The following is a 21681-nucleotide window of genomic DNA, read 5'->3' as shown; positions in this document are numbered from 1 at the left end:
AACACCACTGGCATCGTCCGTCGACGTCGTCGTCGCCGTCGTTCCTGAACGCAGCCCTCGTCCGAGCTAACGTTCCACGGTGCAACGGCCATGCTCTAATTGCATTACGGAAACATGAGTTTCCCCCGGCGAAATATATCACGAAACTTATCGCGCCACGAAGAAATTGCCGCGGCGCTCGCATACACTTCGCCGGCGCGCAAGTGCAAGCCTCGTAAGCTCTGCGGCCCGCCTACGTGCGCCCTTATACCTGCCCACCCACGCGAAGCATACATCACAGCCCGCACTTTCGGTCTGCGTGAAAAAAGAAAGAAAGCAGGAAGAAAAGAAACAGAACGCCTCCTTTCTGTGCCTCTCGCTTCGTTTCGCGAGTTCCTCTCAGGAAAATTCACGAGATTCCGCGACCGAAGATCGAAGTAACTAACTATCGTTTTTATGTAATTTCTTTAACCTCCTTTCTAGCACAACCACGATCGACTTAATTAACCTCGAAGTTACCGCGGAATGCGAAGAGCCGCACGACGAACCTCGTCGAGGTTATTTCGGATGCATCGGAGCATGGTCGAGCGGTGAAAAGTTATGCGCTACTAATTTGCGCGTGGACATCGGTTACGGTTAATTACGAGGCCGGCAGCGAGGGAAAATGTCAGCGATATGGACAGATGCCTGAGAAAATATTGGTGGCACGGGGGAGCACGTAAACAGGGAGCCTTGCCAAAAATTCCGCACGCGTTACATCGCACGCGTCTGTCTCTCTCTCTCTTTCTTTCTATCTCTCTCTCCCTCTCTCTTTGCGAGCGGCTGCACCGCCGCGACGCAATTAACACTGTTCAGGACTCGGCCGCGCAATTATCGTGGCATCGCGTAGGCGTCGCTAGAACGTGCACCAAATAAATATTAACGCGTGGCTCGATGAAAAAAATCCCGATCGCCGGAGGCCTCCTTAAACTTGATTTGTGCTCAATTACCGCGCTCCACGTCTACCACCCTTTATCCCCCGTCCTCTTGTCCCTTTCAATTCCTGTCTCGAGCCAACCTCTACTCTCTTTCTCCTTCTTATTATACGAGCTCGTCGTTTCGCGAGGCGTCGCGACGATTTTATTTATACGCGCCGCAAACCACCCGCGTCTCCGTGGCGTCGCGATGCAATGAGAACGCGAGCAGACGTGCCGGACCAACCGCGTGCAGCCAGGATGGGCGAAGGGAGGACGAGGATGGGAAACGTAGAGCAATTCGTTTCGCATTTTATATCCGGCCGCAGGAACCGTCGCTGATTCACCCCCGTGGACGACACCGTAAACGGGAACGCGGATTATTTCGATCCTTGGTGAGGTTTACTGAACCTGAGACAGTCTCCGAGGAATTCTTACATTCCGGTCGGTATAAACAAGATTCTTGCTGGACGACGCCGATACATCGATGGAGTTACAGTACGATCCGTTAAAGACCACGACAATTTTTTTGATTTACAAGTCCAATGGAGATTATGCGCAACAGGAGAGTTCAGTCTGAGAAACTATCGAGTGTATGTTATAGAAAGTTCACACTCACGTGAAAGTTACAATCTTGTAGTTAAATTGTTCTTATATAAGCTGCTCGTTTGCCAAATGAATTTAACTCCGTGAAATAAAGAGTAGAAAATATCGATGAAACTTGGCCTGTGAGCGGTGCATACTGTATCGTGCGTGTTCTTTCTTGCTCACTAGAGCGTCCCTTTCTGCCACAGATTATGTAACTTCTTAAGCAATTATAAAAAAGTAATTCTTCAGAAAGATTGCAAAGATTATAGCTTGTTTCTCTGAGAAGCACCTGTATCCCATTTTGTATACCTTCTCATAATCCCTGAAATAAATTGGGAAAGAAACGTTTAAACGCAAATCCAATCCCCTAAACGGTTCTGTACGGACGCGACGAAATTTCAAGGGGTGACAGCAGGGAGGGAACGCGTATTTTCCGAGAACTTGTACGAGAACGGAAGGGTGAAAGGGCCGCTTAAACATCACGGTAAACAGGGGCCGGTGTAATTCGGATGCTGGCGCAGGTGTTACGCGGAAACATCTATCAAGATAGCGAGATACGAGCCAAGGGGGACGCTTCCGTCCTCTGTAAAGAGAACGGCGTGGATTGGGAAGGGGGAGAGGTAACTGTGGATCAACTCGAAGAAACGAGGGATTTCACGGGACAGGACGCACTAAGCTTCCACGAGGGTGCTCTCTGGCTCGTCTTAACCCTTTCCGCCTCGTAACGGATCGCGTGGAATTAACTTTTCTTCAGGACGCGCGACTCTTCCAAGAGTTTGTCCAGGAACTTCCTTTGACGTGACGTGAATTAGGAGGATCTTTATTTTGGATTTGGATCAGAATTTCGTGAAACCGGTATCATTAATATGTGTCTTTACGTTTATAAAAGATAGTTATTTAATTATGGATATTGTTAGATTGGAATGTTTATGCAAATCGATATGAAGTACGATGGGCGATATTGTGTGTTGTTATATTCAATAGCTTGCTGTTAATAAAACTCGGATTTAGTGCTCCATCACCGATTAATCGATTAATACATTTGATAATAACACACACGAACATAACCAATAAGACAATTCCTAGAAATATTTCTCGGTCTTGACGGTTTCGATTATGGTCTACTCATCTAACTCAATGTTTTCTATGCTAGTGCTTTTTCATGACGTGCGCAAAATATGTTTCCAATGCTGAAATTATTTCGGGTAACGATAATACGAGTTCTATTTATAATATGTAGTCGGTTCTAATTAGGATAAGAATCAATGAATATTTCATAAAGACACCTCAGTCTTTTTGAACTTCGTACAACGATAAAAAAAATAAAAAATAAAAAGAAAAGAAAACAGCCACGAAGAGAATATCAAGCGTATTCTGGAAATTTCTGACCACAAATACAATTTTAGAAATTCGAATTCGATAACGTAAGTTGAGTCTAAAACGCTGATCCTAATGATTTAGATGCATCCTATTCACTTTATGGATCTGAAAAACTTACACCTGATTTTTTTTATCTCGATCCAGCAAATTAAAAGGAATATTCAAGTTAATAACGTTAAGTAGATATCTCACCGATACCTGAAAATATTTGAAAAAACTCGCTCTCACTTATCCCCTTCTCAATTTCCTTCGAATTTATCGATTCGTCGTAAAGGCCTACTATCATAAGCGGTCGTGAAACTCACAATCGAATATCGAAAACTAAACGATTCCCGTGCACACGCGCCACTGCCATCAAACTCGTGGAGAACTCGGGGATGATAATCCTGCGAAGGCGCATCGGCAATTAAATTCGCGTTTCCCGGAGAACGAAACGAAAGGCGGCATATCCCGCGAGACTAATCCCGGCCCGCCATAAACAGCAGTCGAACGATTAACCGTATCATTATGAATCATAAGAGGAACGAAGGCAGCGGCTTATTAATTGCGATCGTTCCGAAGCGGCATTCCGCGTACGGCAAATTGCCGTAAGGTAACGCGAACGACCGTAAAATGTAACCTCGCCATCTCGTTGGCTGGAATCTCGAGCGCGTGTTCGTTTCTTTTCCCCCTGCCCTCTCTTTTCCCCTTTTTTCCGTTCTCTCTTTTTCATTTTAATTCGAGCATCGATGGGGAGAGCGTGAAAAAAAAATCTGTCGACATTTAACTGGAGGCAGCGAGCCACTCGTAACGCGTTCCATATATCAGCGATGCGTTTGTGGAATGTTGCTGCTAACGATTATTGTTTGAAGGTTCGCGTACGATGAACGATAATAAAAAACGAGTACAAAGTGCATATTTTCAGATAGACTAATTTAGCTTGGAATAATACATACATAATTTAACACACGATCAGATAGTTGTTCAGAGATCGGAATTAGAAACCGTGCGGAAAGTATTCCAAGAGCAGAGGCAGCACGCCTTGTCGAGCTTATCAGCCGCACCTGCAGCCGCATTCTAAGCGGATGCAGCCACCTACGAGGGGCCGGTTAACCTGTTCCTCGCGACGATCGAGATCCTGGTCAGCGGACGATACCACCGCTTGTATACCGCAGAATCTCGCGGCGATGGGCTCGCGGTGTCTCGCATTTTTCGCTATCGCATTTATGGCGAGCGGAACCGAAAATCTCGCCGGAGTACACGCGCTCGTGAGTGCGTTTATCGGTAGCGTCAAAATTCCACGGAATTTACGGTATTCTCGTTTCGATATACGAACGTCGAATACAAGGAACAAGAGCGCAGAGGCGAACAGCGAGAGAAGAAGAAAAACGAAGAAGGTAGAATAAAGAGAAAAGTAGAACGAGGCGGTTTACTTGTCTCGGAAATCGGTCGAGAGCGAAGGAAGACGATCTCTCTGTCTCGCTCCCTCGACGGCCCAGATACGAAAATCGTAAAGTCGCTACATAATAGCGGCTAGTATAATCCGGTACGGCACTTCGCGCCGAGATTAAAGGTGCATAAAGCGGGCTGGCATAAACGTTTTACAGGCTGCTCGCCTACCTGGCTGCCAAGCATGCAAGCCGCGCGAACGAGATATTATTTTGAACGTCTCGTTACGTCGCTGCGTGGCCGGCTTCGACAGTGTTACGGTTTTATTCCGCGGGAAATATTCGCCTTACCCGTGTTAACGCGTGTGGTCGAACCGTAGCAAATAACAGAATAGAACAACCATGGTACGATTTTAAAGAAATAATCGTCGAACAATGCGACACTCTGAGGGTCGTTAAGGTTTACGACCGGTGAAAGTCGAACGACGATGACTGTCAGATAGGGAACGTGGGAAATGCGGACAGAGAGATAGCGAGATGGAAATTAAGAAAACGATGTTGTCACGTCCTTTGTCTTTTCGTGATTTATTTACCTTTACTCGGATCGATAAAATTTTGTTCTCGATAAAGGTGCCATTTGTAAATTTTCGATAATAAAAAGATAAGATTTCTCAGATTGGCATATTCTACTTTGTTGCAACTACAAGTCGCAAAAATCGAATTCCTAAATTCCTAGCCGACACGCCGATACGTCAAATTCTTTTCAGCTTGCTTCAATGGCTTTCCTTCGAACGGAACACGAAAACCCATTGAAACGGCAGCTTTATCTTCGACAAGGGGCACGCCAGGAATCCCGCGGGCTCAACAATGCCGTCTAATGGCGGCGTGGAGACAGGTATCGCGGGAATTTCGAAATCTACCACACGGGTGCGTACGTTTCAAAGTGTTGTCGATACAGTTCTCCGTATTTCGCACGATCGACGCGTTCAACTAATCTACTTGTCGCTGTTTGACTAGCTTAACCGACGAACTTAATGCGATTCAGATTTTATGGATAACATCGATGTCGTAACCAGGCAAGAGGAAAAAGAAATTTGTATTTCAATGAGGCTAAGATTGAGAAAGTGTCTCTGGTTGGAAAACGAGTTATTAACTGTCTGTGAAAGACTGTAAATTCATGTAATCGATTTATGTATACGTATTGGGTTGTTCAAACAATTCATAGTCTGTTTGGCACCAGTCGAATTATTCTATTTAGTATTTGGTTGAAAAGAAGTTCCTAATTGTATTGATACTAAAAGAGACTAAAATGGAATATCTGTATTCAATTAATAATAAAGTTTCGTCTCCTTTACGATAAACTGGTGAAGATTAAAATATTGAATCTGAATGGAATGTTGAATTTCATTCACCGGATGTAACAAATCGCACTGCCATTTATTCAGGTTCTTATAAAACTCTTTTAATTATCAGAAATAGAATACTCTAAGAACTTAATGAAACTCGAGTAAAATCTATAAAGTGAAGTAAGAGAAAAAGAATGAAAACCTTTTTGAGGAAAATTCGTTGAAAAAGAATCATTGAAGAAAAATGGAAATTATATATCTATGTAATAAGACTAAATTTTCATACATTTCGCTACGAGTTCTTCGAACAGTTTAACGCAATAAATTTTCTCGTGGCACTCACCAGTTATTAACTTGGAGAATCGTCAACCCCGTGTCCTGAGCCAGTTGCTTCTTCTGGTCTTCCGAAGGGTACGGATGCTACAACAAAAAGAAACGAAAGAACTTAATAACTTTCTTCCTCTAGAAATCTAATTACCACGTACATTTTACAAAATATCATAATGCTATCTGCGATTAACCCAGCGAATCTTCATCTTCGATGGTAATACTCGAAAACATTTCTAGCCAATGTTACATCTTCCTTACTATACGCGAGAGTAGTCGAGGCGAGCCGGTCGCAACTTACGCGTTATTTACGACGACACAGCGTCGAAGCGAGGGCAAAGCCCGGGCCGTTCCGCGTTCCCCGGCAGTCTATGCTTTTAAACAATTTATCGAGTGATTTATCGCGTAACAGGTAAGTGCACAGAGCGCATAGATGGCACGGGGGACTTTTATCTGCGCGACGGCAGTCGCATTACTGGGCATCGCGTCGTCTGGACGCACCTGCGAAATGCTATATGCTATATTTATTGCTGGACAACAACGACAATAAAAAAAAAGAGAGAAGAAGAAAAAAGAGAAAAAAGTAAGAGAAGAGTGGTAAAAAAAAAGGTCGTCCCTCTATAACGGAGCAACACGCGTTTTATCGTGTTGTGTCGATGCAGATGCACGCACGACGATCAGTCCTTCGATGCTCGTATTGGCTTTCAGGAAAGACAGACTTTACGAGAGGCCATTCAAGATATACGGGAGAAAGGTCAATGGTGGAGGGACACGTTCTGGATAGGCGGTTTACAAGATAATCTCTGTGTCGCGAATTATTGAAGGAAATCGACGGATCCGCGGCGATAAAGCCCTCGGAAACGACAGCTTTACATGACCGAGCTGGATTTAGTGGTCGCAAGGAAGGTCGTAGCAACTTCGTTGCTGGTTGCACGCTATGTCGTTGTAAATTATTCTCTTGTTGCGTTTTAACGTTACTCTTTTGCAGAAACTTGTTTCCTAACGGCACATGGACGATGTTAACTTTGCAAGCTATAACTTTGTTGCTAAAATAATTCCCCAACGAGGTGCGCCTGTAATTATGGTTTTACGTAGGTCGTACAAAAATTCTTGATTAAATGGAACATGTTGCAAGATTAAATATTTACGATTAAAGCGCCGAGGCTTAAAACGTTAATGCTTAATAAAGCGAGTGGAATTTCACTCCATGTGAAGTTCGTTTTATATCATCGCAAACTTTTCCGTACATCCCAGCAACTTTCCTATTTTTAATACTTTTAATAATAAGATATTTAATAAGTTATTCGTTTCTGTTACGAAATTTAGAGGATGATTACTGATTATCGATTTCGAAAATTAAAAAATATAAACTAAGGTGAAACTGCAGTATTTACTTGGTTTTATTTGTATCTTAGACAGTATTTAAGAGTTAATTACGTCAAAGTCATGATATAATTCTAATTTGTTGAAATAAAATTACACGTATATAAACGCCACTTTAAAATTCCATCAGGATACATTCAGATTCTCGCTTGCCGTACCGAAAAAATGATTCACTGTGACACAAGTGGCGAAGGGAACTCGCCATTGGCAAGAGCTCAAAGGCGCGGCGGCGAAAGCGGAGCTAGATGCATAAATGATGCACTCCTCGGTTATTCCATCGGTCTTGCTGCGCGAGTCCATAAATTCGTGTATAAATCTCATCGTTCTCCAAGCGAAGTTACTGCTCGCATTAATTTCGCACTTGCGGCAACACCAACCGCTTCGATGCATGCCGAGCAACAGGAAGACGAACGACACGTGCCCGAACCTACGCGCGTTGCAACGAAAACATTCCCGCGAAATGTCTTGGTTCGTAAACGATGTTAATCCGTGCGCATGATGTCTATCGAGTGAAAAAAATATTCTGTGAAAATTGAAAATTTAAAAGTGCATCTTGATTCAAATCTCTCTTTCTTCATAAATAATAATAAAATAATAAATAATAATAATAAATAAAATAATAATAAATATAACGAAAACAGTACTATCACTGATCAAGAAAAGATGAAAATAAATTACCATCTATAAAAGTACCTGGATACATTAATTTTGTTAAAATATACAATTTTATTAGTTCATATTACCTATTAAAAAATGGAGCAATTATATTCCCTCTTTTCGCTATTATATTTATGTTTTTCAGATATCATTATTTGAAATATCAGTAATCTTTATAGTAATTTAAAAGAAACTTAATTGTACAATTCATAATTTCGAAATGAAGCCAATTAACACCAAGAAGTTAATTTTGTTCTCATAATCAGGATAAGGATCAATATTATTCTACATTTTTATAGCTATGATTTTGTAACTCAATAATATCCTGTCAAAGATAAACAAGTTTCTGAACTCTATTAAACGGTATCATACATAATTTATGGATGTTAAAATAACTGAATCAATTTTACACAAGACTAAAATGTTAGCTGAATGACCTGTCAGAACATAGAATCATATCTTGCATTATGAAGAAAAAAGAACGCACGCGATCCGCGGATAATCACGTTAATTACATCACGAGCTACACGAAACGCTCGTCCCCCGGGGACAATGCGTCGTGCATCTTAATTTTCATCTCTTGTATTAATTCCCACCGCGATATTAAAGTCGTCACTAAACAAACAAATCGAGGTTACGATGGATCCATTTATCATAGGAAGCATGGAACTCGTACGAATGTCGAACTTAGGTACGTACATTGCTAGTCCTGTAGATATATCATGTCGCATTTTCACATCAACAACTTTGTAGTTCTACTCTCATCTAAAACTACCATTCTCAGATTTCTGGCATATGTCCTTGAGAATCTTTAGGAGATTCGAAGTATCTTTCGTCGTAGCTTCACTCATGTTCAAGTCATTCTCCTCATGAAACCTCATTCTTTCAAGCGCTTTAGTGTTATCGTCCTTCTTTCTGATGCCATTGTTGCTTGTTCTTATTTAGGGTATGTATTCTTCGTGTTCCTCGTATCTTCTCACATTCTTCTTTTTATTTCTTTGAGTCTTTTTACTGCCTTTTCGCTTCTTTTATGGAGTTGTTGCACAGTTTTTCTATTCTTTCATTTTACGTATCTTATCACGATCTCGTTTCTTTATTTCATTACCACTCTTTTTATCGATGTAACTTTCTTCTATGTCGTTACAACACTAGTGTTTCTCCACGCATTCCCTAAATGCTGAATTCTCTTTTTCTGATACTCTTGTATTACTTTTTCTCTTTTGCCTCGTGATTCCCTTGCACTAAAATTTTTATGGTCAAAGTATTTTATTTCCATGCTTTCAGTCGATAACAAAGAACATCTAATAAAACGTCTACTCGACAATGCTACTGTCAAAGGTTTCCGATTTCTTCTCACCTCTTCATTCCCCTCTTTCATATACCTTCGACATCCCTTCGTCGACCTCACGATCATTTCTTAATCGGGGAACGTTCAACCGGAGGAATGAGAAGCGTCTGCAAGATTCATTCAATTCGCGGAATGTTACCTGTAACTTTCTCGCGGTAATACTTTTAGCGAGTCAAAGTTGTGCATCGTCACGGGTGGCCCCAGCGGGGGTGGGGCGACCCTCCTGGAAAAGCATCGGCGGCGGTACGGAGGAGGGAGGAGGGTGGGCAGGCCAGAACGGACCGCCGCGAGCACTTAAGACTATTGTTTTCAATGTAATTGGATAGCTGCTGCCTTCTCTCTTTCCCTCTTTGTCCCTTTTACTTCCGCCTGCCTTCCGTTCCGGCAGCTACCACGATCCCAGACGAGGGTGGAAAGCAGTCAGCCAGCCGGTCCCCATGTAGCTTCAACAATTATCTTGATTGTTTTATGCATACACCAACGAGGCGGACGCGACTCTGGCCAATAGAAGGGAGAGACGGTCCTTGGATTTTGCGAACGAAACACGATCCAGTTGAAACTCCTTCCGACTTTTCCGCTTGTTTCTACCTTTCTCGGTTAATGATAAATCTGTCGCCAGCCAATTTTTCTCCTTATTGTTTCGTCAAGGACAAAAGTGGTTTCGGTTACATTTTTCTGAACATCAGTTACTGGCACGAATTTATTTCAAAATGCTGTGTTAATAATACACAGACGAGGGAATTAAATGTTTCTAGATTACTTCCTTTAAATCATTCTTTTATACCTTTCAAGGATTATTCAACATTTCTCAGTTTGGAAATAAATATAATAGCCGCCCGAAGAATTCAGAGCGGAAGTTGAAATATACAAGTACAAAATACGTGAATCTATATTAGAAAATTTCTTCACGTGCTCTTAATCGAAATTTTAAATCCTCGTCTGTCTATATTTTCGATAGTTCTTCTGCTCACAACAAGCAAAACACGTTCGCTGTAACTTCCCACTGATTTGCACCCTCGTATTATGTTCCTCGTTATATTCCTCGCTCCCTAAATAACAAAATTTGTATCTGTAATTTTCCCTTTTCTATAAATTTCTTTCTCCCTTCAAGTCCCAAACTAGTCACGACTTGCCTTCCCGGAATAATTGGCGTCTCTCAATCCTTCGCTCTTTATTTAGCCACGATCAATCCTCGTCGAATACGCAGCCACGTCTCAATCGACCCTCTCGCGGCTGTATACCGTCGGTATGACGTTACTGCCGCAAATGGAGAGAACGCTAGGTAGCCAGGCAAGATCCGATAGAAACTCCACGGGCAGACAATGCTCTGGGCCGATTTAATTAGGATAAGAATCGCTTGGATCGCGTATACACGGCCGCACAATGGGCTTTCACGGAGGGGGTGAGAGAGGAGAGCGGTTTGAGTGCAGAGGAGAGTCGAAGCCACGCTTCTGTTGCATGTATACTATGGCTCGCCTCCAAGAAACATGATATACAACGGGGTAGAGGAATTGGCGGCGGGCTTACAGCGGTTTCCAAAAATACCGCAGGCTTCGGGAAAAAATAACGAGCAAAGGGGGGAGGTTAACCAGGGGGGTACGAGGGACCGGGAACGTAATACCGCGAGCGCCACGTGCTAATTATGTAAAAATATGATGCGGTTCGGCCACTTGCGGTGCTGCCGCGGGCTTTTATGCGCAGCCGGATTCGCTCGCGCGTTCGTGCGCGCTACCATCGGGTTTGGCATCGGCTCGTGGGGCCCGATATTCTCGTCGAATTTAGTGTTTGCGCGAGCTGGTGGTGAATTACGAGCGACAGTGTCGCCGTGCAAAACCGGGCCTGATTTAGTCGACCACCATATTCCACCATATTTACGCGATTATCGCCTGAAGAGAAAACGATCGGGACTGCGTTGATTAGAGTAGATAATGTTGGGTCAGTACGCGCGTTAAATGAAGCATGGGTCGGTAGAATTAATAAAGATTTTGGAAATTTAGAAGGAATATTCCTACAATTTTTCTTAGCATAGTTCGCAATTGATATGGTGTTGTTCGCATTGCTAATAAATTAGCAAGTAATGTTTATAGAATTCATTTATATGGAAGTAACAATTGTCCTTGTATTACGGGAATAGGTATCGAGAAAAATGAAAAATGCGGAAGGAAATATGTCATAACTGTCCATGATTTGATCTGTACCACACCAGTTGATGATTGACACTTGAAGAGTACTATAAATATTATCTACGTGACCTTAATTCTGTAATTTGAAGCTCTCTAACTATATCGTGTTTCTTTTAGTGACGTCTAAATTACATATATGAAATTTCCGAAACCTACAGCTCGCTAGATGACTATCCGATAGATTAAATAGGTTTGCGAGAAAGAAAATAGAGGTCGGAATAGTAGCCGTTCCAAGCGTGGAATCAGAACTGGTAGAAGAAAGAGACACGCGGAATTGTCAAAGCGGATGACTCGAGTCGGCAGCCAAACAAGCGATAAAATGAAAATGAGCGATAAAAAGACAATATGAAAACCATTTGTGCTCTCGGTCGACTCGGGCTGGGGTAGAAACGAGCGAGGCGGAAGCCCGGCTAAGTGTGTAAATGAGTCCGTAGTTTAGCCCGATTGCCTCGAGACGACCCCTTTTCGTGGTACGCTAACCTCATCGCACGGGCTGCTACCTTGATAGCGGAGACGTAGCTGAAATAACCGCGGCCCTTTCGTGGAGCGAACTGCTCTGGAAGACAATTCTCGAGGCAATGAGATCGTTCGTGACCCAAATTCAAATCAGTACAAACTCGCAAGCTGGTGAAGTATCTTTTCCAAGAAGTTCCAACCTCTTAGCGTATCCACAGGTGTGTGTGTGGTACCAGCGTTCGATATTCAGAATTCAACTGCGATAATTTGGAATAGAAATTCGACGAGGAATCCGTCAGTGTCACGCGGTTTCCTCAAGAATGATCAATTAACGCAAGAAACGGATCGGGAGAATCTAACGTCGTGGCAAGCCGATTCCACGTCAAATTAATTGAAGGATTACACCGAAAGATTACTGAAAGAATGATACGCCTACTTCTACCTCGAGATATACGGAACCGGGAAAAGCAAAAAGAAGAAAACTAATTTCACTGTCTATTAATATTCAATGCACGCGCATTAGCATCGCGCAATGTTTCAACTTGTAACCTGTTCTCAAGCGCGAATAGCCAGACTACAGACGATAAATCATAGGAAAGCGAGAAGCAAGCCGAGTCCGTTATTAATCGTCCTCGATAAGCAACCGACCGACTGGTTTCCGCAGAATTGCCAAAGTCTGGCCGACGATAACGACGACGACACCCCCGGCCCCCAGAATGGCCGAGCCACATCTTGCACCCTGATCGGACCAATTGCGCACGTATCCTCGTTACGATCAAACGAGACGATACAGTAACCGGTTGTCACGAAGAAGCCGCTCTCCTCCCCCGGATTCGTCGTCTACCCTTGACTACGCTATCCACGTAACGCCCGACGATCGACGATCTCGCTACGTCGCCGCGAGCACGACAATTTGCTGGCTCTCGATGCTGCGTCAGGTCGTCGATGTCGAATGGGCGGACTTTCACGTCCGACCGACCCGTTTCCTGATCCTCTTCTCTCTTTCCATCCGCGTGTCCTTCGTTCGAAACTCGGGTTTCCCCTCGATAACCGCGGCGCTGAATGACACGTCGATGACGATCGCTGCTGACTCCGACTAACGAGCGGGGCGTTGGGGGCGTGGGAGCAGAGATCGCGCCTCGTCATCACGCGCCTCGGTTTCACCCTTCTGGTACCCGTAGATCTCGCGGTAAAAATGTTACGCGTTGGAGCAAGGATTCTGCGAAGTTCCGTAATTTTTCGAAGGCTTGAGTTTGATTTTACAAAGGTTAAAAACTTTTCCCCATACATAGTTATGGAATGTGCTACCGTTGAAATCGTTGATAAATGTATAGCACTCGTAGATTTACTGAATGGTAAATGGCAACTAAAGATGGTATAAAATTGTATTTTTAGACGCGAAAATTTTGGGCAACAACAAGAGATAAATTTGGTCAATTCTACGAGAAGTAACCAATCGGATTCCATCTATAAAATTTTCTTCCAAATCTGCACAACATTTTCATAGAATGGCGTGGTATCTTCATAACTTGAAACTTGTATACGTGAACAGTTTAACTCGTTTATTCGACACCCGCGATGAAATCAATTATCTTAACTTTTAATAACCGTTTTTCCGAGGGTAAAAAGAACCGACCTATCGTTAGGAAAGCACCCGGCAGTAAAGCTGCCACGGTCGAGCAATTTGAAAGCAGAGGGTCGGTCTTTGCTGATGCGAGAAGCGGGACGAGCGAACGGCGCGCGAAGGAAAAGGACCAGAGAACTGGAGGACGAAATCGGCGACGTCAGCGCGTCAGTCATCCCTAATACCTTCATTCCGACTGTCTCCTTCCATCGGTGGATAGCTATATAAGGCATTTCCATGAGCGAGCATAACTTCGTTACCGTCTCGGGGGTTATTCAATTTCGGCGTTAAAATCCTCTAATGTGCCGTTATTGCAAGCGGGCTGAGAGCGAAGAGCAGCGCGGAGGTAATGGCTGGCGCACGTCGAAAGGACTTCCACGGGATTTCCTTTAAGAGGAGAGGATCGTCTACGCGAAGATTCGAGAGCCGGCTGGATATTACGGAACCCGGTGCCCAACGATGAAACTCTCAGCCAAGACCTCGGGAATCGGTAGGAGGACCAGGATAAAAGACAGAATCGAGAGAACTGTAATACGCTCCTTGATCGATGATTCTCTGATTTTACCGGAGATATAACGTGTCTGCTTGAACGTTTGAAACGTCAGTTATAGTTAAATGTGACAATTGTGACAAATGAAACTAGAATGACGAATGTCCATTTTTACTATTCGGCATATGCTTCTTGCTCATATGTATTAAGGCACATTCTATCTTTATTTATACATGACAAGATAATCGGTACAAATTATCAATGTAACGACTGATCTATCAGAATTCTGAATTCTGTGCAAGACACTGATTTAAGTATTTGTAAAAGCTATGTGTAGGTGTTACAGGATAAACGTGATAAGTTAGAAATTACATATTATCTCTAAACAATTATATAAACTTCACTGAACAATGTTTGGACGAATTAGATATAAAGCCCAAAGAAGTTTATACGTATATAAAACGCCTGAAAAAAATTTGAAATCTGGTATCGATAAATATAATATAGAGAAATTAACGAATCGAGCATCAGAATTGGTTAAAAGAACGATGCGAGAATGCAATGGACGCAACGGATATACTAAGTGAGATATAAATGTGTAATCTTAATAACGATAAATTCACTTTGAATATTTGCCATAATTTCGCATATCATGTGCACTCTGTGCATGTTCGCTCTTTTAAGTTTCCCATATATGGATAAAATACACATTACCATAATCCTACCATTTCTCGATCACAGTGTGTCAAACAGTCGTGTAACGTGGTGACACGACTTTACAGAACATCCGCGAAGCTCGTTACCTGTACGCATTCCAGTGTACGCGAGCGTTAATAGATCGAACCGTGATGTTTGAACATTGAATGCAGAAACTCGGTTTTGCAACGATCGGAACGCGCTGTCAATGCGACGTTTGGCCGTCAGGGATGCACGGTACTGATTAGAATCGGAGATGGGGGAACGCATTCTCCGAGCGACGAGCCGTGCACCGAACGAAGACGTGCCATGTCCCCTTTCGGTGTAATTACAGACGAAATACAATGGAATGTATGGAGGTATGCGCGAGGACGCGCCTGCCGGCTATTCGTGGCAAGCTCTGAACGATACGAGATAAGCCAAGCCCAAAGATGGTATGCCGCCGCGATGTTGACCCCCGTTGGAACATCACGACGACGGGAACCGAGCAAACGTGGAGCTCCATCTGCCAGATAGATATCGTCGGCGAATCTGCCTCGTCATTGCGGCGGCCGCGCTTGCTTGCGTTCGATAATCAGCTATTCCGGTATGCTGCATTCCGGGCTCGACGGCGTGAAAAATTCCCGGACCACTGACTTCGCTCTTTCTTACGATTTTTCGTGATCGTCGATAACGTGCGCCATGAATATTAATGGAAACGTATATGTGTAGTAATCGTTGATAACTGTACTTGTATCTTTCTAACGATGAAGGATTAAGAAATTTTGTAAAACGTAGTCTTTGTATTGTATGTTTCATAGATACCAAGTAAACAAATATACAAAGACCGCTAATAAAAAAACACGTTATTCCTTGCCTTCTACAGGAGAAGATCACGTCTAAGAAAAATACAGCTTGGAAATTTTAGGAACTATTGCTTATCGATTACTACAAGGTTTGTCTCATGTTGACTTACATTAGTATACTTCGAACGTGTCAATTATCCAACGAATTTTAACTAACATTTCTAGTCCTATCACACCTAAGCCTGAATCTTCCATTGTCAATATTATTCATTCTTATTCATGCATATCAAAAAACTCCCACAATACCATAAAGCATAACACCTTTCAGACTTTTAGTCGATCTGATCTTCCTACAAAAACAGATCTTCCTCAACGAAAAATCCCTAAAATCACACAAAAGGTATCTTTAACGTCTCACAACACACCCTAACGCTTACTCGAACCACCTGATCCTCCTGCAAAAACAGATTGCCCTCAGCCGAAAGCCACCGAGCTCCAATCTTCCCGGAACACTACATAACTTATCGTTAGCTTCTTAGAGGTCAAAGAGCAGGATTCGGCAGGGTGGTCGAGGAATCGATGCGAATTGGTACGGCGACCTGCAGGGCGTGGTCGAAGCGGGTCTCTGTGACACGGCCACCTCAATCACCGTGTAACGCCCAGGCCTGTCATTATCACGCGACCCTGTCTACCATGGGGTCCATTCGCGCGCGTACACAACCGAGGAACATCGAGCGTGTCTACGTTGCGTTTCCCCTGGACCGAATGAAGTGCACGTGCGTTCCGAGTCTCCCACGATCGTGTTTCGTCAAGAACAAGCACGAAGGGTGCGTAAAGGAGGAACCCTGAAACGTGGCGGTCAGACACACCTACCTCATTGTGTCGTTCGAGGTAGCGTTAGCCTCGAGATCGAGGTAGTTCAATCGTCGCGACAACCGATGACCGTTGACCCAAGCTACTGACCCGGCTTTGTCTCCCAATTTCATTGATTAGGCCGCGTCCCGCGCCCTAAGGATCGTCTAGGGGCCGTATCGAACTGATTGGACCGTGCTAATGAAACGTCTGACGGCTACTCTGGACTAATCTCCACGAAGAGGGACCACTGGTTGCGATTAACTGACCGGTTAATGGTCCGAGGAAAGTGCACACCTGCGATTTCGTTATGGCGTTTTCAGAGAGCTTTGCTGATGGAACGTCGAGCGCTTGATTATTTTGCTGAAGTTACGCGAGAAAGTTGTTTTCATACGATATCATCAATGAAAACGTTTGGAAGAAGGTGATATATGTTGTAACAATATTATTAGAGAGTAGATTTTGTAGAGAAATTGGGAAATATTCTGAAGAAGGGTGTTTAGGTCTATGGGTAAATATATAAGTCCCGAGTAGTTTATGTTATTTTGTGAATATAAAAAGAGCAAGGTTCTTTAAGAGCCATTATAATTATTGAGTCAAACGTAGCTGATATTGAAATGACACAACTAACATTTATTCAATTCAGCTTTTTGTCTTATGGACTGTTCTTCTAAATAATTCCTCAATTAGTCCCACTGGAAAAGAATCAGAAATAAATCAATAGTGATTTAATCGAAAAATTCTTCGTAAAATTCTATGGAGAACAGACGTTCAGTAACTTACATAGTCCATAACATACACGAGAGTGTTAATTACCGTTTCATCCTCGGATTTGAAAGAAAACAATCATCACAACGATATGTACGTCGAAAATTATAAAACTTCACAAAACGAGTTCTAATGATGCACTTAGGGCCGAAGCGTAGGCTGTGCACCGGGCCGACATTTAACTATTCAAGGCAGGCCAAAAAGTCGAGGTTTCCGAGGCCCTCGAAAAGTACAACGTCATCGATGCAACACTGACAGAGTCCTGTTTTCCTGGGTAAAGGCTGCACCGGGCCCTTTTTCCTCGCCACGTCAATCGGAACCGTAGAGAGCTCAGACCTCGTGAGTTGTGGGAATCAGGATAATTATAACGTTTCCGTTCGGTTTAGACGCGACTTCGGGGTGAGAGGACGGAGCCGTAATAACGTAACCTCCTCCTCTTCAAAGGGGCCCCCGGGCGGCAATTCCACGCTCATGCTCGCGCCGCTACCCGGCAATCATCCCCAGTCAGTCTTTCAGTCAGTTTCGTTGCTATTTAATTATCCATTTAAACCGTATAATCTTCTGCTACGGGGCACCGCGCGATTCTCACTCGTGCCTCGCTCTCGAGTCAGACAGCGACAACCAGAAGAAGAAGAGCGAACAGGGGAAAATCGGGCGAGATATCGAGAGACTGTGCGATGCAGATCGAATATGTGGATACGAGAGAGTGTCGGCGTAACGTGGGATCTATCGCGTACACAAGCACCGATGGACAGGCTTAGCCAGGCGTTGGTACATCGATATCGACTTGAAACTAAGTCGAGATAAGGATGGCAAGCAACTTTGTTGCGAAATAACCGTTTCTAGGTCGTGACTATGCGATACGTCGTCGTTTTCGCAAGGCTGATTTATGGCGCCTCCGGTTCGAACTGTTTTTTTACGATTAGTTGGCCAATAAGCAACGTTTTACCAGTGTCACCAGATAGAGCGTGTATATCTAGTAGAATATTTCAAGGACGCCGGTGCTGCTTTGTTGATAAAAATAAAGTTTCTGAAGAAGTGGAAAGTAGAATTATATCTAAAATTTCCATAACTTCCATTCCTTTCGTATCTATGCGTTTCTTAGATCACGCAATGCTGTTTTTTTAATTGTTGACAAGTTTCTTGAATTTCGAGGAAAATATGGAAGGACTAAAACAAGGATGTAATAGGAATATAAATATTCAAGGACAACGACATAGTTAGTGGTCGATTATCTATATGAATTAATCTGCTGGAACCTTCGGAATTTCAAATTCGTTGTCCAAAAATATACCATACTAAATAGTAACAATTAAAGCTCCTATCTCGCGGAAAATTTTACAAACTTCAATGTCAGCAGATAGAATATGTCCATCGAGTAGAAGGCTTCAAGTGCGTCAGTGTTATCTTCTCAGCAATGATAAAGAACATCGAAAGAAACAAACAGGAAAAAAGAATTTGCCAGTGATGGTTACAGATGTCGTATATTTTTGCGGCTTTTCGAGATGTTTTCTGCGCTTTCTGGTGGAAGAAAGGAAGAAGTAATTGGATTGCACGGCAACAGGAAGCGTGGGAGTTCGGCGTATATACGCGTGGAGGCTGGCATAGCGCGGGAATGGCCGTCCTCGTCGTTACCGGTATCGGTAACAAGGATACGCTTCGCGGCGAGTGCCATTTCGTTCGAAGGTTTACTGTCCGGGCCAACGTTCGACGCGGTGGCGAGATAAAGAGGGAGGGAGATTAGAATCGACGCGATCCGCGAGAGCGTTTCGCTCTTCTCCAACCCTCTGTCCAGGCGCGGAGCGGCGAATGCCATGCTCTGAGATCGTAATTTAGATGATTATACGATACCTCCGCTATTTACGCCGTTACCAGAGCCCGGCGAAAAATGGCAGAAATTACGGGCGGAGAAACAACCGCCCCGCACGACGGAATATCCGCGCGCCGATAAATTACGGGAACGTATCCAAACATGGGCCAAACTTCTATCGAATTACCATCTGTCGGGATAACGAGGATCGTCGTTTCTACCTCCCCATCGACGATGTTCTGAGAAAAATTGTGCAACCTTCACGAATCCTGTTGCGTAAATTTAACCACGTTGTACACCATATTTTCGGTCCTGTGGATGTTATCGTGATAAAAATGTTGTCCTAAAGCGCGAATATACTTGAGTCGTTCATAGGACAAAACTGTTAACTCCACTATATGAAACTTTGAAATTTTAGTGCCATTTGATTGATATTTATGTTTATTATGTATTACAATTTCATCGATTTTCTTTAATTTCTGTTTTGTGCAGGTAACCGATTTGTCGAATAACCGGTTCAATCGAAGATCAGAGGAGAAAGATACAGCGAATCATATTTTCCATTATTCAATTTTCTAAGGTTTTACCTTCCTCTTTCTATTTTTTCTTTTATCTTTCTTATTTCTTTTCTCTCATGAAGAAATATAATTCCTGGAGAATAATGCAATTGCAAGTAGAACAACCGCTAACAAAACAAACAACAGAACCATTTCAAACAAATTTTCAAGAACAAAAGAGTTTGCGAAACAACGGACGATGATAGCAGGAATTGGCCCTTCGTCACTCGGCGTGTCGGCTATGCATAGATTCCGGAAAAACACATTCCCGGTCGGCACGGTCTCACCCTCTCTCGCCCTAACTTCGGCGCAGGGCGCGTATAAACGAAATAGCTGTTAGGTGATATTGGAATACGGCGTGTTGTGGGAGCATCGATATATATTTCCGGTGTTCCCCGTTGCTCTGAGCGATCCGTGCTCGTAGCTGGATCGCCCGGTTGCTTGCACTCTAGCGAGGAAACGCTGGCGAGGGTAGTCGAGAGGAAGGGGCAGACCCTTCCACGTTTAGTGTCAATTTATTCGGGATTCCCGAGATTCCCGAGGCTTTGCCGAGCGCGATCAGCCCCGCCCGTTTGCATAATATTGTATTTATTTCGTCTTGTAACCCCGTGCAGGGCAACCAACCCCTTTCCGCCGACAGCCCTTCGTAGGGGTGACTTCGTTTAGTCGTCGAGCTCCGCGCGAATGGCCTCATATACGCGAGCTTGAAATGGGCTATACGGGTTACAAGGAGATCCACGAACCTCCACCTCTCGTTCCTTCCTTTTTTCTTCTTCTTTTCGGTATCCTCTTTCGACGTGTACCGCTACCCTCCTTTCTCTGTTAGCTCGTGTTCGCCGAAACGATTTGCCCCGCCATGTAATGGCCGATCGCGAACGAGATTTTCATTTTCCACCGTGATCCCTTACTGTTACGGGCGAACAAGGTTTCCATGCATTTTTGAAGCCTCTCGATGACGAACTAAATTCCCGATCGTCTTAAATATAGCTATAGAATGTAAAATCCATGCACGATCGTGTTTCTTTGACAAGTAAAAAAAAAAAAAAAAAAATAAATTTGTCGGTATATTTAAAATGTCTAGGTTCCATTTTTCTTGATAGATGGACATTTACTATCGCCGATTAGCTCCATGAATCACTCCGTTAGAATCTTTGCGATTTGAATGCTTTACAAAATGATATACAAAGGAGAAAAAAGTAATCTAGTCGAAGTGTTTGAGGTCAGCGAATATAAATACATTAATTATAACGGAATATATAACAGTAAAGAATATTATTTGCCTAATGAATATTTGACTTCCGTCGACAACCATGAACCACGAAATGTGTCAACCGGCTAACATAATCCTCTCTGACAAATTACCTAACTCCGAGCTTCATGCTTTATCGTTTGATCCTTCGTCATGGACAGATAGAGACGTTACAACCATTCGTAAGGGGAGAGACGTGGAGCGTGAGGAATCGAGGACGAGATCGTAGAAGAATGAACGAAAGAGAAAAAGGAGGAAAGAGAGCGAGGAGTAAAAGAAAAAATTGCTCGGCCATGCAACCTATGAAGCGGCGCGCGGTTAAATATTCAAATTAATACGGCACGTTCACGATACGACCGATAGCGGGACGTCCGACTTTAGCGATTCGGCTTATCGGCCCTCGGCCCGCTCCTCGCGATGGATGCGAATGTTTGCGTGCTTATTCATGAAAGGAACGAGCGATAACGGCCGCCTCCTGTCATTCTTTATCGCTGGAGCCACGCTGTTACCTCGGCTTCAATAATTCCGGCCGGCTGTCGTGCCCGGCAACATTAACATTGTCAGGTAGGTGTTTTCTCAAGTACGTTTTCAACGTTCAGCTACGTCATCGGGATCGTGGCCTGCCTGGCACTCCGCGAGCCTAACCCGCCTCGAGAGGAGAAAAATTGCGCGCACGATGGCTGCCTGTCGTTTCGTAACCACCTTCGGAAAAATTCTCCGACCATTGCGAACGCACTTCGATCTGATCTTTGATCCTTCAGCTGTATTGTCCGATCGATCGGTTACGTCACCTTTGCGCTTTCGTATTTTGAAACGTTGCTGTTGGACGACCGATTCTTTGTGTGAATTTTTCATTCGTGATACGTGAACGCAATAGATAGAA

General features: G+C 43.6%; 1 protein-coding gene and 1 long non-coding RNA gene across 7 annotated transcripts in view; one reads left to right on the top strand and one right to left on the bottom strand.

Annotated features, from left to right (window-relative positions):
* The window catches only part of LOC132912407 (homeobox protein homothorax), a 502412-nt gene that overhangs the window by 120443 nt on the left and 360288 nt on the right, over positions 1 to 21681 (bottom strand). For all 6 annotated transcript variants that reach the window (XM_060969789.1, XM_060969791.1, XM_060969794.1 and 3 more), the window contains one exon: positions 5957 to 6033. In XM_060969789.1, the coding sequence (XP_060825772.1) occupies positions 5957 to 6033 (77 nt within the window). The remainder of the gene's footprint in view (positions 1 to 5956; positions 6034 to 21681) is intronic.
* On the top strand, positions 4384 to 5657 carry LOC132912680 (uncharacterized). The gene is made up of 2 exons (XR_009659259.1): positions 4384 to 4672; positions 5035 to 5657. It is a non-coding gene; the product is annotated as an uncharacterized LOC132912680 (long non-coding RNA).

This window comes from Bombus pascuorum, chromosome 12 (assembly GCF_905332965.1).
Source record: "Bombus pascuorum chromosome 12, iyBomPasc1.1, whole genome shotgun sequence".
In the NCBI taxonomy this organism is placed as follows: domain Eukaryota; kingdom Metazoa; phylum Arthropoda; class Insecta; order Hymenoptera; family Apidae; genus Bombus; species Bombus pascuorum.
Note: the sequence above shows the minus strand (reverse complement) of the source record. Positions and strands in the feature narration are given on the sequence as shown.